At 46.3% G+C, this 15,651-nt stretch overlaps 1 protein-coding gene across 1 annotated transcript in view; it reads left to right on the forward strand.

The window, feature by feature from the left end:
* TDRD9 (tudor domain containing 9) overlaps window positions 1-15,651 on the forward strand; it is a 107,564-nt gene that overhangs the window by 73,096 nt on the left and 18,817 nt on the right. Inside the window, exons 35-36 of the mRNA XM_070358223.1 lie at window positions 7,713-7,851; window positions 12,583-12,701. Of these exons, the coding sequence (XP_070214324.1) occupies window positions 7,713-7,851; window positions 12,583-12,701 (258 nt within the window). The remainder of the gene's footprint in view (window positions 1-7,712; window positions 7,852-12,582; window positions 12,702-15,651) is intronic.

The raw sequence follows: 15,651 nt of genomic DNA on the forward strand, positions 1-15,651 counted from the left end.
CTTATAAACACAGGAAAAGATGCTCAACATTGCTCATTATTAGAGAAACGCAAATCAAAACTGCAGTGAAATATCACCTCACACGAGTCAGAGTGGCCATCACCAAAAAATCTACAAATAATAAATGTTGGAGAGGGTGTGGAGAAAGGGAACCCTCTTGCCTTGTTGGTGGGAATGTGAATTGGTACAGCCACTATGGAGAACAGCATGGAGCTTCCTTAATAAACTTAGAATAAAACTACCGTATAACCCAATGATTCCTCTACTGGGCATATACCTTGAGGAAACCATAATTGAAAAAGACACACGTACCCCAGTGTTCATCGCAGCACTATTTACAATAGCTAGGACATGGAAGCAACCTAGGTGTCCACCAACAAATAAATGGATAAAGAAACTGTGGTACATATGTATAATGGAGTATTACTCAACCATAAGAAGGAATGCATTTGAGTCACTTCTAATGAAGTGGATGAACCTAGGGCCTGTTATGCGTAGTGAAGTGAGTGAGAGAGAGAAAACCAGATATTTTATACTCATATACACATGGGCTTCCCAGGTGGCGCCCACCTGCCAGTGCAGGTAGACGTAAGAGACGCCGGTTCAGTCCCTGGAGCGGGAAGGTCCCCTGGAGGAGGAAATGGCAACCCACTCCAGGGTTCTTACCTGGAGAATCTCCTGGGCAGAGGAGCCTGGCGGGCTGCTGCAGTCCAGAGGGCCGCACAGAGTTGGACACAGCTGAAGTGACTTAGCATGCATGCACATATGTGGAATCCGGAAAGATGGCACTGGAGAACCTGTTTGCAGGGCATCAGTGGAGATGCAGACAGAACAGCCTTGTGGGCATGGGGTGGCAGGGAAGGAGAGGGTGGGATGGATGGGAAGAGCAGCCTGGGAGTGCGTACGCCACCATGTGTAAAACAGACAGCTGGTGGGCATTCGCTGTATGATGCATGGAGTCAAATCTGGCGCTCTGTGACAACGTGGAGGAGGTGGGGTGGGGTGGGAGGTTCAAGACGGAGGGGATATATGTATACCTATGACTTATTCATGTCGGTATATGGCAACACCCAACACAGTATTATAAAGCAGTTATTCTCCAACTAAAAATAAAATGTCAAAAAATATTTTATTCATTTGATAATATCAGTATTTCAGAATGTTCATTCATTTGATAATCTGTTGAGCCTGTCATGGGCTGAGACAGTAGTGTTTTAAACTAGTGCCTGTAACATGCGAGGGAGCTTGGGGTCGAGGGTCCTGGGTGTGAGTGTCGGGGGGAACAGGGTTCCTGCTGGAGGAGCCTGAGCCCCTCCTTCTGGGAAGCCAGAGAAGCAGGGGCCTGGCCGGGAGTATGGTATGCAACGGAGCCCCGCAGAGGGGGTTGTCAGGATGCCGTGGACACCGCTGGGAGCCCTTGAGCCAGGACGCAAGATGAGCGGACGTGTTGTGAAAAGCCAGCAAAGACGGACTAGAGGAAGCAGGAGTAGATGCGCGGTAAATGGGTCGGAAGCCGACCGCCCGGTGGGCGATGACAGTGCTTTGGACGAGGCGGTGGCTGTTGGGATGGAGAGGGTGCGTGGATTCAGGAGAACTCTGGGAGATGGAAGTGGCAGGAGCTGGGGGTGGCGGCGGGAAGCAGCAGGCTTTTGTGCAAAGGGGATGCAGGGCTCTGTATTCTTGGTGTGTGTGATTGTTCTGCGGTGGGAAGGTGGGACAGACATCTTGAAGCTTTTACTGGGTGCTAGACATCTTTCACAGGTCACACGTGAGTTTATAGCCCTTTCTCCAGAAATATCACTTATAAGACTTCACTGGGGAGGGAATTCAAAAGTAGGGGGAAAACTATACGTGATAAAATATTCTTTACATTGTCTTGTCATGCAGTGAGAATTAGAAACCTAAGTAATGGCTTAGTAAAAATACTTTACTCTTTTTATAACTAGATATACTCTATTCTTTTTGATATAAAAACTGGAGGAGAAAATGCAAAAATGAAATTAGTTGCTGCCTTACGGGTTGGCAGAATTTAGGATTTTCTTGGTCACTTCTTTTAACATTCAAGCAGGGCTTACAGACTTCCATGGGCTTCCATGGTGGCTCAGACGGTAAAGAATCTGCCTGCAATGTAGGAGACCAGGGTTCAATCCCTGGGTCAAGAAGATGCTCTGTGGAAAATTCTTAAAGAGATGGGAATACCAGACCACTTTACCTGCCTCCTGAGAATCTGTATGCAGGTCAAGAAGAAACAGTTAGAACTGGACAGGGAACAACGGACTGGTTCCCAATTGGGAAAGGAGTACTTCAAGGCTATATATTGTCACCCTGGTTATTTAACTTCTCTGCAGAGTACATCATCCAAAATACTGGGCTGGCACAACAGCCCCAGGGAAATTCCTAAATATATTTTTACTATTATCATTTTTAAATTAAAAAAATTTTTTAAGTTCTTTATTACTCCTTTAATTTTCATTTTTATAACCTACTGTTACCTTGCAAAAAAAAAAGACCCTATTTTTAAAGCAAATTTCATATATATATTTTTTCTAATTTTTGTGATTGATTTTGTTCTGTATTTTTAATATTTTTGAGAGTCTCACCTGTATTGTAGATTTTTAATCTTTGCTTTTTGATATTTGTTATCAATTTTGTGATAGCTCAGTTAGTAAAGAATCCACCTGCAATGCAGGAGATGACTCTAGTTCAGTTCCTGGGTTGGGAAGATCCCCTGGAGAAGGGATAGGCTACCCACTCCAGTATTTTTGGGCTTCTTTGTGGCTCCGCTGGTAAAGAATCCACCTGCAATGCAGGAGACCTGGGTTCGATCCCTGGGTTGGGAAGATCCCCTGGAGAAAGGAAAAGCTACCCACTCCAGTATTCTGGCCTAGAGAATTCCATGGACTGTATAGTTGATGTGGTTGCAAAGAGTCAGACACAACTGAGCAACTAACACACTTTGTACCTTTAAGAATCGAATCTTTAGTATTCATTTTCACTTAGGGGTGTGATTAATGGCTTGATTGCTCTCTCCCCTTTTTGACTCTCCCTTTTCTCCCCCAGGTCACCTCTATCTCCTCCACCTTCTCTTCTTGACTTATCTCTGTGAATCTCTCTGGGTATTCCAAGCTGTGGAGAACACTTAGGGAACTGATTACTGGCTGGATTGGTCTTTCCACTTTTGACTGCCTGTCTTCTCCTCCTGGTCTCCTCTATCTCCCTCCCTCCTCTTCTCTATCTCCTTCCATGTAAGTCTGTGAGCCTCTCTGGGTGTTCCAAACTGTGGAGAGCACCGAGGGAACTGATTACTGGCTAGATTGCTGTCTCCCCTTTTGACTCCCCCTCCTCTCCTCCTGGTCACCTCTATCTCCCTATTCTCTTCTCCATGTAACTGTGAACCTCTCTGGGTGTCTGTCACTGTGGAGAATTTTTTCACCATTAACCTAGATGTTTTATCATCTGTGCTGTATGGGTGGAGAAGTCTTGAGGCTACTGTAAGAATAAGACTGAAAGCCAGAGACAGAGGCTTAAATCCGAAACTTGAGAACACCAGAGAACTCCTGATTCCAGGGAACATTAATAGACGAGCTCACCCAAAAGCCTCCATACTTAACACTGAAACCAAGCTCCACCCAAGAGCCAACAAGTTCCAGAGCAAGACATACTACACTAATTCTCCAGCAACTCAGGAACACAGCCCTGAGTGTTAAAAGACAGGCTGCCCAAAGTCATGCCAAACCCATAGACACCCCAAAACTCACTACTGGATACTTCATTGCACTCCAGAGAGAAGAGATCCAGCTCCATCCACCAGAACATAGATGCAAGCTCCCCTAACCAGGAAACCTTCACAAGCTGCTAGTCCAACCCCATCCACAGGGAGCGAGCTCCATAATAAAGAGGAACCACAGACTTCCAGCCTACAGAAAGGGCACCCCAAACACAGCAATTTAAATAAAATGAAAAGGCAGAGAAATACTCAGCAGGTAAAGGAACATGATAAATGCCCATGAAACCAAACAAAAGAGGGGGAGACAGGGAGTCTACCTGAAAAAGCATTCAGAATAATGATAGTAAAAATGATCCAAAATCTTAAAAACAAAATGGAATTACAGATAAGTAGACTAGCAACAAGGGTTGAGAAGATGTGAGAAATGTTTAACAAGGACCTAGAAGAAATAAAAAAGTCAGTAATGAATAATGCAATAACTGAGATCAAAAGCACTCTTGAGGGAACCAACAGAAGAATAACCGAGGCAGAAGAGAGGATACGTGAGGTGGAAGATAGAACGGCGGAAGTAAATGAGGCAGAGGGGAAAAAAGAAAAATGAGGACAACCTCAGAGACCTCTGGGACAATGTTGAACGCCCCCACATTTGAATCGTAGGAGTCCCAGAAAAACCAGACAGAAAGGGCATGAGAAAATACTTGAGATAATAGTTGAAAACTTCTCTAAAATGGGGAAGGAGATAGCCACCCAAGTCCAAGAAACCCAGAGAGTCCCAAATAGGATAAACCCAAGGCAAAACACCCCAAGACACCTATTAATCAAATTAACGAAGATCAAACACAAAGAGCAAATATTAAAAGCAGCAAGGAAAAAGCAACAAATATCACATAAGGGGATCCATAAGGATCCATAAGGACAACAGCTGATCTTTCAATGGAAACTCTTCAGGCCAGGAGGGAATGGCAGGATATACTTAAAGTGATGAAAGAGAAAAACCTACAACCCAGATTACTGTACCCAGCAAGGATCTCAATCAAATATGAAGGAGAAATCAAAAGCTTTACAGACAAGCAAAAGCTAAGAGAATTGAGCACCACCAAACCAGCTCTCCAACAAATGCTAAAGGATCTTCTCTAGACAGGAAACAGAGAAAAGGTTTATAAACTCAAGCCCAGAACAACAAAGTAAATGGCAATGGGATCATACTTATCAATAATAACCTTAAATGTAAATGGGTTGAATGCCCCAACTAAAAGACAAAGATTGGCTGAATGGATGCAAAAACAAGACCCCTACATATGCTTTCTACAAGAGACCCACCTCAAACCAAGGGACACATAAAGACTGAAGGGCTGGAAAAAGATATTTCATACAAATGGAGACCAAAAGAAATCAGGAGTAGCAATACTCAGGTCAGAAAAAATAGACTTTGAAATAAAGGCTGTGAAAAGAGATGAAGGACACTGCATAACGATCGAGGGATCAGTCCAAGAAGAAGACGGGACAGTCATACATACATATGCACCCAAAACGGCAGCACCGCAGTGTGTAAGGCAAATGCCAGCAAGTATGAGACGGGAAACCAACACAACAGTAGTGGGAGGCTTTCCTACCCCACTCACACCTGTGGATAGATCAACCAAACAGAAAATTAGCAAGGAAACACAAACTTCAAATGATACAATGGACCAGTTAGACCTAATTGATATCTGTAGGAGATTTCACTTCCAAACAATGAATTTGACCTTTTTTCTCAAGTGCACACGGAACATTCTCCAGGATAGATCACATCCTGGGCCATAAGTCTAGCCTTGGTAAATTTAAAAAAATTGAAATCATTCCAAGCATCTTTTCTGATCACAGTGTGGTAAGATTAGATGTTAGGTACAGGAAAAAAAACTAATAAAAATCCAAACATGCAGGCTAAACAACATGCTTCTGAATAACCAACAAATCACAGAAGAAATAAAAAAGAAATCAAAATATGCATAGAAACTAATGAAAATGAAAACACAATAACCCAAAACCTATGGGATTCAGTAAAAGCAGTGCTAAGGGGAAGCTTCATAGCAATACAAGCTTACCTCAAAAAATAAGAAAAAAATCAAAATAACCTAACTTTACAGCTAAAGCAACTAGAAAAAAAAGAAATAAACCCCAGAGTTAGTAGAAGGAAAGAAATCATAAAAATTAGGGCAGAAATAAGTGAAAAAGAAACAAAGGAGACTATAGCAAAAATCAACAAAACTAAAAGCTGGTTCTTTGAGAAGATAAATAAAATAGACAAACCATTAGCCAGACTCATCAAGAAAAAAAGGGAGAAGAATCAAATCAGCAAAATTAGAAATGGAAGTGGAGAAATCACTAGAAAATGGAGATCATTAGAAAATGGAGAAGAATCAAAAGGATCATAACAGAGTACTATCAGCAACTATATGACAATAAAATGGACAACTTGGAAGAAATGGATGAATTCTTAGAAAAGTATAACCTTCCAAAACTGAACCAAGGAAGAAATAGAAAATCTTAACAGACCCACCACAGCACGGAAATTGAAACTGTAATAAAAAAATCTTCCAACAGACAGAAGCCCAGGACTAGATGGCTTCACAGGTGAATTCTACCAAAAATTTAGAGAAGAGCTAACACCAGTCCTACTCAAACTCAGAAAATTGCAGAGGAAGGTAAACTGCCAAAGTCATTCTGTGAGGCCACCATCACCCTAATACCAAAATCAGACAGAGAGGCCATAAAAAAGAAAACTATACAGGTCAATATCACTGATGAACATAGATGCAGAAATCCTCGACAAAATTCTAGCAAACACAATCCAACAACATATTTAAGAGATCATACATCATGACCAAGTGGGCTTTATCTCAGGGATGCAAGGATTCTTCAGTATTTGCAAACCAATCAATGTGATACACCACATTAACAAATTGAAAGATAAAAACCATATGATTATCTCACTAGATGCAGAGAAAGCCTTTGACAAAATCCAACATCCATTTATGATAACTCCAGAAAGCAGGCGTAGAAGGAACATAATAAAAGCGGTACATGATAAACCCACAGTAAACATTGTCCTCAGTGGTGGGAAAGTGAGAGCATCTCCCCTAAAGTTGGGAACAAGACAAGGTGCCCACTCTCACTGCTACTATTCAACATAGTTTTGGGAGTTTTAGCCACAGCAATCAGAGAAGAAAAAGAAAAGGAATCCAGATTGGAAAAGAAGAAGTAAAACTCTTACTGTTTGCAGATGACATGATCCTCTACATAGAAAAGCCTAAAGACACCACCGGAAAATTACTAGAGCTAATGAATATAGTAAAGTTGCAGGATATAAAATTAACACAGAGAAATAAATCCCTTGCATTCCTATACATGTAACAGTGAGAAAACAGAGAAATTAAGGAAACAATTCCATTCACCATTGCGAGGAAAAGAATAAAATACTTAGGAATAAATCTACCTAAAGAAACAAAAGACCTATATATAGAAAACTATAAAACACTGATGAAGGAAATCAAAGATGACACAAATAGATGGAGAAATATTGCCACTTATTTACAAAATAGACAGATACAGAAAACAAACACGGTTAAGGGGAAAGGAGGAAGAGCAATAAATCAGGGCAATAAATCACATCACACTCCCAGATACAAAATAGACGAGCACCAGGGGACTGGACAGCACAGGGGACTCAGCTCAGCAGAGTGCTCTAACAACCTCGGTAAGGGACAAGAATCTGAAGAGGAATATATATATTCTGTACATCCATATATTCAGGTGTGTGTGTGTGAGTGTGTGTACCTGAATCACTGCCATTCCCCTAAAACTAACATGACATTATAAATCAACTATATTTCAATAAATAAATATTTTATATATGTGCATATATATATAAAATAAGCTCAAGTTACCTCTTGAAAACAAAAAACCGAGTAGCTTAACAATTAACTTTTCTCAAAACTTCGTGTAGAGTTGATCAAGACGGCAGATGCTACACTGGCGTCCTGTGTGGCTTGGGGTGCAATCCGACCACAGGGGCCCCGGTCCTGCCAGAACATGACATGGAGCTTGCGTTTGACGTGCAGTTCAGCGTGGAGGATATTGTGGAGGTAAGGCTGCGGTTATCATGGCGTGGGAGCTCCTTCTCACTTGGGTTTTGCTTGTACAGCCGTTCAGCACGCTGAGTCTGACATGGTGCTGTTAACACAGGCTTATACCTGTGGTCTCTCTGTGATGAGAACCTTTTCACAGACTGTACTGAGCTCCATGAGGATCAGAAAGGTGGCTCAGTGGTAAAGAACCTGCCTGCCGGTGCAGGAGACATAAGTGTCGTGGGCCCGATCCCAGGATCAGGAAGGTTCCCTGGAGGAGGGCATGGCAACCCACTCCAGTATTCTTGCCTGGAGAATCCCATGGACAGGAGCATGGCGGGCCACAGTCCATGGGGTCGCAAAGATTTGGACATGAGAATTGATGCTTTTGAACTGTGGTGTTGGAGAAGACTCTTGAGAGTCCCTTGGACTGCAAGGAGATCCAACCAGTCCATTCTGAAGGAGATCAGCCCTGGGATTTCTTTGGAAGGAATGATGCTAAAGCTGAAACTCCAGTACTTTGGCTACCTCATGTGAAGAGTTGACTCATTGGAAAAGACTCTGATGCTGGGAGGGATTGGGGCAGGAGGAAAAAGGGGACGACAGAGGATGAGATGGCTGGATGGCATCACTGACTCGATGGACGTGAGTCTGAGTGAACTCCGGGAGTTGGTGATGGACAGGGAGGCCTGGCGTGCTGCGATTCATGGGGTCACAGAGTCGGACATGACTGAGCAACTGATCTGATCTGATCTGAGGTAGTGAGCACGTGTGCCTGTACACACACCAACTAGGGTTTGGGGGATAATTGCATTGAAGCAGGTGAGGGAAAAGGAATTTTGGAAAACAGTGCTTGACTGGCAACAGTTAGGCTATAGATGAAAAGAAAATGCACAACACTTTGCTCCTTGGTAAAGTTATTCTCCAGGAGTGCGAGCTCTGAAATGGCTCAGCATGTTACTGGAGTTGAACAGGTGAGGGATGTGGGCGCCAGTTTCTTACTGTGGGACAGGGCCTGGAGGCAGGCAGGAGAGGAAGGCTGGGCACACCCTGTGAAGCAGGATGACCGAGAGGCATGGTTCAAGGGTATTCGTGTCTAACTGCATGTAGGCGAGTTACATGTTCATGAAAAGTGAAAGTCGCTCAGTCGTGTCTGACTCTTTGCGACCCCATGGACTATACAGTCTATGGAATTCTCCAGGCCAGACTAGTGGAATGGGAAGCCTTTCCCTTCTCCAGGGGATCTTCCCAACCCAGAGATTGAATCCAGGTCTCCCACATTTCAGGCAGATTCTTTACCAGCTGAGCCACAGTACGTTATCTCAAACATGTGCCTGAATTGCCCAGCGCTCTGAGAGCCAGAAACAAAGGCAGCCAGTAGTCAGCCACGAACAAACCCAGGGCCTGACGGTAGTTTCTGATAGGATTTTCCAGTAAGAGGATCAGGGGTTCCCCAGAGAAATGGGCAGAGGAAGTATGTGAGCCCGGGGCTTCTTGTAGTGCCAGGAAGTGAAGATGCCCTCAGGAAGCAAGGGCCCGCCGGTGCCAGGGCCGGAGCAGTTAGGGCCAGAGAATAAATCGTGTTGTGTTGGATGATAACCCAAGAGTGTCCGGGGATATAAACCAGTGATTGAATAAACAAATGAGGAGAAGAGACCAATCTTCTGTCCTGGAGAATTCCCAATAGCACTCGAGCGGTGCAGCTGAAACCTCCCCTCCCCTCCCCCTGCTTTAGGGGTGGACTAGACTTAGTGACCGGCTTTCACTAAGCCTGGCAGAGACTGCCCGGGCTCAGTGGCCAAGGCCAGCGTCGCCAGTGACCCGTCGTGGTGGTGGCACACACATCCTGATGTGATGGAGTGAGAAGGGCCCCCATGTCTGTGGGCTTCTCCCCAAATTCACCACCCCAACCTAGTCATGCGAGAAACATCACGTAGGCCCAAACTAGGGGGCATCTCCCAAGATACCTGACTCCTCAGGACTGTCAAGGTCTCAAAAGACAGGAAAAGCCTGAGAATCTGGCCGGGAGCAGGAGGAGGCTGGGGAGACGTGACTGCAGGTGCCGTGGATTGGGTCCAGAAATGGGAAGAGGATGCCAGTGGAAAAGCCGGTCAGAGCCAGGTGTCAGTTAACAGTGTGGTGCTCAGGTCAGGCCTTGGCTATGACTGGTGGGCCGTGGGATTGTGTTGTGACAGCTGTCCATATCAGCATTCATTTTTAAAAAAAGCTTACCAAAGTTGGTTAATTTCTGTGTAGCCGTTTTAATACTGAAGATGGAAAAGAAAGCAACATTTTTGGTGCATTATGCTTTATTTCGAGAAAAGTAAATGCAACTGAAATGCAAACAAAGTTTGTGCAGCACATGGAGAAGGTGCTGTGGCTGAGCGATGTGGTAAAAGTGGGCTGCGAGGTTTTGTGCTGGAGACTCGTCTCTGGATGATGCTCTGTGTCAGGTAGATCAGGTGAAGTTGATGGTGATCAAATTGAGACCTTAATGGAGAAGAATCAACGTAATACCATGCAGGAGATAGCCGACATACTCAAAATATCCAAATCAAGCATTGAAAGTCATTTGCACCAGCTTGGTTATGTTAGTGAGTACGATATTTGGGTTCCATGTAAGTGAAGAAGACCTTCTTGATTGTATTACTGCATGTGATTCTTTACTTAGACATAACAAAACCATTCTGTTTTTAAAACAAATTGTGATGGGCTCTGAAAAGTGAATCCTGTGCATTAATGTGGAACAGAAAGGATTATGGGGCAAGTGAAATGAACCATCACCAACCACACCAAAGGCCGGTCTTCACCCAGAGAAGGCGATGTTGTATTTATGGTGGGATTGGAAGGGCATCCTCTATTATGAGCTCCCTCTGGAAAGCCAGACGATTAATTCCAGCAAGTACTGGTTCCAGTTAGACCAACGAAGGCAACACTTGACGAAAGCATCCGGAATTAGTCAACAGAAAACCTTTAATCTTCCATCACGATAACAGACAGTATGTTTCTTTGGCGGCCGGGCAAAAGCTGTTACAGCTTGGCTGGGAAGTTCCAGTCCATCCTCCGTATTTGGCAGACACTGCGCCATTGGATGTCCATTTATTTTGGTCTTTACAGAATTCTCTTAGTGGGAAAAATTTCAGTTCCCTCTAAGACTGTAAAAGGCGCCTGGAACAGTTCTTTTCTCAAAAAGATAAAAAGTTTTTGGAAAGACGGAGTTACGAAGTTGCCTAAAAAATCACAGAAGGTAGTGGAACAGAACAGTGAATACATTGAACAAAATTCTTGGTGAAAATGAAAAAGGTGTCTTTTATTTTTACTTAGAAAACAAAGGGACTTCCCTGGTGGTGCAGTGGGTAAGAATTGCTCTGCCAGTGCAGGGGACTCGGGTTCAGCCCCTGACCTGGGAAGATCCCACATGCCTCGGAGCAGCCGAGCCCTCGTGCTGCAGCTGCTGGGGCCTGCAAAGCCACAGCAAGAGAAGCACGGCGATAAGTCTGGGCGTCGAAACGAAGAGGCGCCACGAGCCAAGACTAGAGAGAGCCCGCGACAGCAGTGAAGGCCCAGAGCCTCCGAGAATGAGTGAGCCAGTGAGCAACCCGAAGGAGCCTCCCAGCCAGCCCAGTGCTCTAAGTTGTCTCTAGGTTACCTGTAACACCTGCTGCTGCTGCTAAGTCGCTTCAGTCCTGTCCGACTCTGTGCGACCCCAGAGACAGCAGCCCACCAGGCTCCCCCGTCCCTGGGATTCTCCAGGCAAGAACACTGGAGTGGGTTGCCATTTCCTTCTCCAATGCATGAAAGTAAAAAGTGAAAGTGAAGTCGCTCAGTCATGTCCGACTCTTCGCGACCCTATGGACTGCAGCCCACCAGGCTCCTCTGCCCATGGGGTTCTCCAGGCAAGAGTACTGGAGCAGGCTGCCATTTCCTTCTCCAATGCATGAAAGTGAAAAGTGAAAGTGAAGTCGCGCAGTCATGTCCGACTCCTAGCGACCCCATGGACTGCAGCGCACCAGGCCCCTCTGTCCATGGGATTTTCCAGGCAAGAGTGCTGGAGTGGGGTGCCACTGCCTTCTCCCCCTGTAACACCTAACACAGTGTAAATGCTCTGGAGATAGTTGCCAGTGTTCAGTAAATTCAAGTTCTGCTTTTTGGGACTTTGTGGAGTTTTGTTTTGTTTTTCTGAGTGTTTTTGATCCAAGATTTGTTGAATCCACAGATTATAGGGGCTTCCTGTGTATAAGATACAAGTAGGTTTTGAACAATGTAGCCCCATGGGCTAAACTATTACATTCTAGAACAGAAGTTTAAAGAGTGTGCTTACACGGAAAAGTCTGAACCCTCCTTGCTGGGTTTTTTTTTCCCTTTTGTCATTGTTTCTTAAATTATGATAGTTGGTGGCTCAGACAGTAAGAATCTACCTGCAGTGCAGGAGACCTGGGTTCAATCGCTGGGTTGGGAAGATCCCCTGGAGAAGGAAATAGCAACTCACTCCATTGTTCTTGCTGGAAATCCCATGGACGAGGAGCCTGGTCCAGGGCCACCGTCCACGGGGTTGTCAAGAGTCTGACACGACTGAGGGGCTAACGCTCACTTCACTGGTGTCATTTTTGCCTTGATCATTTGTTCCAGAAACCATACTGACGATAATTGTGAAAATATTAAGTTGAATGTTTATGAATTACTTAAATGTAGATTGAGATTCAGTCATAGTAGAACCATGTGAGCATGTACCTTGCCGTTTATTTACAGATTAATATTCTCAGAGCTGCTGTCAACAAGCTTGTGTGCGATGGACCGAATGGATCGAAGTGTCTTGGGCCGGAAAGGATCGCGCAGTTACAGGATAACAGCCGCCAGAAACTTTTAGGGTGAGCTGTGTGGCCACGTGGGCTTCCTTCTTAGCCGTCTGGACCTTGGGTGTCTTGCCTTGTCTGTGATACGATGCAGTGTGCTGGGTTAAGGCTCTGAAGTGGGGACGTGTCTCCGAGGTGCCAGGACAGAGGCCTCAGCTTCCTGGGAGCAGCAGGCTGTGTCCTGGGTGGCCACTGGGAGCCGGGCAGGAAGCAGGGTGGTTTGAAAACTGTAATAAAGAGAGCCTTTCAAACGGCACCAGCAGGGCAGAGGGAGTCCACGGTGGGCACCTTTAGGGCAGAGAGATGAGGGGCCCCAGGCTTGAGGACCACCTCACAGGAGTTGGGCCCCTCTCGTGAGCTTCCCAGCTGGCTCAGGCTTGCTGCTTGCTAGACTCCCCGTTGACCAAGGCCAGCCAGAAGCCCTGCAACCAGGGCCCTCACTGGGGCAGCCCGTGAGGTCAGGTCAGCCTGGAGGTGTCAGAGGAGGCCGAGGGGGAAGGACACGGTGGGGAGGAGCAGACAGAGGCCCTCGGCACGTGGGGTCCCGCAAACCACTCTCAGCCCCTCTCCCTGCTGGCTTCACCCCTTGCCCGGCCCGGGACAGTGGCCTGGGCCGCCGGGAGCCAGCTGAGGACAGTGAGCAGCAGGGTGCCAGGCACAGTGCTGCCTCTGCGACTGCAACAGAGACTGAGGTGCGCTTTACATCAGAGTTCACACACACGCGCAGCACAGAAGCCATCTCAGTGTGTGTGCCCCGGCGGATGCACCACGTGGTCAGCAGCGGAGCGACGCCGTGCTGTAAAACACTGGAGGTCCTCATAAAACTGAGAGACCCCCAGCAAGATCCGCGTGGAGGAGCGGCTGTCTCCACGTGTTGGAGGCCCCTGTCCCGGTGCGGCTGTGCTCTGCCCTGCGTGTCCTAAGGGCACCTCCCCACCCCCAAGGCGGGCAGCCAGTCCTGACTTGCTGGGCGCCGCACGCGGCGGGGAGGTTGGGTGCAGTTCAGTGGTTGTTAGTAAGCGTGTGGAGTTGTGCTAAGCACTATACGACTCTGTTACAATGTTTCTGTCATCCCCAAAGCTTGCTTATAAATAACCTTAGAACAGAATTGTGGGGATAGCCACACAATGCTATAAATCTACTAAAATTATTAAATTGCATACTTAGAAATAATTAGTTTATGGTATATAATGACCTCAAAAAAGCTGTTTTTAGAAGCAGCAGTTCTTCTGTCCATTTGTCAGCATCTCCTGTCCCCAGCCAAACTCCAGGCAACCACTGGGCTCTTACGGTCTCCATAGATTTTTCTTCTCTGAAAATTATTTATAATTGACCTAATGACTTTAAAAACCTGGCTTCGTTTGTTTAGCCGAGTGTGTTTGAGGTTCATCCGTGTTGTGATGTGTTTATCCTCTTTAATGACGGGTGCTCCTCCGTGTGCGTATGTCACACTCCTCCTTGTGCGTGTGTCACGCTTCATCCGCCCATCCACCGGTTGTTGAAATGCTTGGCTTGTTTGCAGTATTAGGCTTTTTGAGTAATGCTGCTCTGGAAAGGCACGCAGCCTTTAAATAGATGTGTGTCTTCTTCTCTCTTGGGTAGATATCTAGGAGTGGAAGTGGTAGGTTGTATGGTAAATTTGTTAATTTTTTAAGAAATGGACAAGCTGGTTTTCAAGCTGACTCCCATATCACATCCCTGCCAGCAACGTGTGGCCGTTTCCTTTTCTCCATCCTTGCCTGCGCTTGGTTGTGAGTTTTTTATTGTAGTTAATCTAGTGGCCTTACAGCGCAGTTCAGTCTCTCAGTCGTGTCTAACTCTTTGCGACCCCATGGACTGCAGCACACCAGGCTTCCCTGTCCATCACCAACTCCCAGAGTGTGCTCAAACTCATGTCCGTCGAGTTGGTGATGCCATCCAACCGTCTCATCCTCTGTCCTCCCCTTCTCTTCCTACCTTCAGTCTTTGCTAGCATCAGGGTCTTTTCCAGTGAGTTGGTTCTTTGCATCAGGTGGCCAAAGTAATGGAGCTTCAGCTTCAGCATCAGTCCTTCCAGTGAACATTCAGGACTGATCTCCTTTAGGATGGACTGGTTGGCTCTCCTTGCAGTCCACGGGACTCTCAGGAGTCTCCTCCAACACCACAGTTCAACAGCATCAGTTCTTTGGCGCCCAGCCTCCTTTATGGTCCACCTCACATCCACTCACGACCATTGGTCTCCTCCAACACCACCACAGTTCCACTTTATGGCATCACGTCCACTCACGACCATTGGTCTCCTCCAACACCACAGTTCCACAGCCTCCTTTATGGTCCACCTCACATCCACTCACGACCATTGGTCTCCTCCAACACCACAGTTCCACAGCATCAGTTCTTTGGCGCCCAGCCTCCTTTATGGTCCACCTCACATCCACTCACGACCATTGGTCTCCTCCAACACCACAGTTCCACAGCATCAGTTCTTTGGCGCCCAGCCTCCTTTATGGTCCACCTCACATCCACTCACGACCATTGGTCTCCTCCAACACCACAGTTCCACAGCATCAGTTCTTTGGCGCCCAGCCTCCTTTATGGTGCACCTCACGTCCACTCACGACCATTGGTCTCCTCCAACACCACAGTTCCACAGCATCAGTTCTTTGGCGCCCAGCCTCCTTTATGGTGCACCACGCCCACTCCACGACCATTGGTCTCCTCCAACACCACAGTTCCACAGCATCAGTTCTTTGGCGCCCAGCCTCCTTTATGGTCCACTCACGCCCACTCACACGACCATTGGTCTCCTCCAACACCACAGTTCCACAGCATCAGTTCTTTGGCGCCCAGCCTCCTTTATGGTCCACCTCACATCCATTCACGACCATTGGTCTCCTCCAACACCACAGTTCCACAGCATCAGTTCTTTGGCGCCCAGCCTCCTTTATGGTGCACCTCACGTCCACTCACGACCATTGGTCTCCTC

The sequence above is a fragment of the Bos mutus genome, chromosome 21 (assembly GCF_027580195.1).
Source record: "Bos mutus isolate GX-2022 chromosome 21, NWIPB_WYAK_1.1, whole genome shotgun sequence".
NCBI classification, from domain to species: domain Eukaryota; kingdom Metazoa; phylum Chordata; class Mammalia; order Artiodactyla; family Bovidae; genus Bos; species Bos mutus.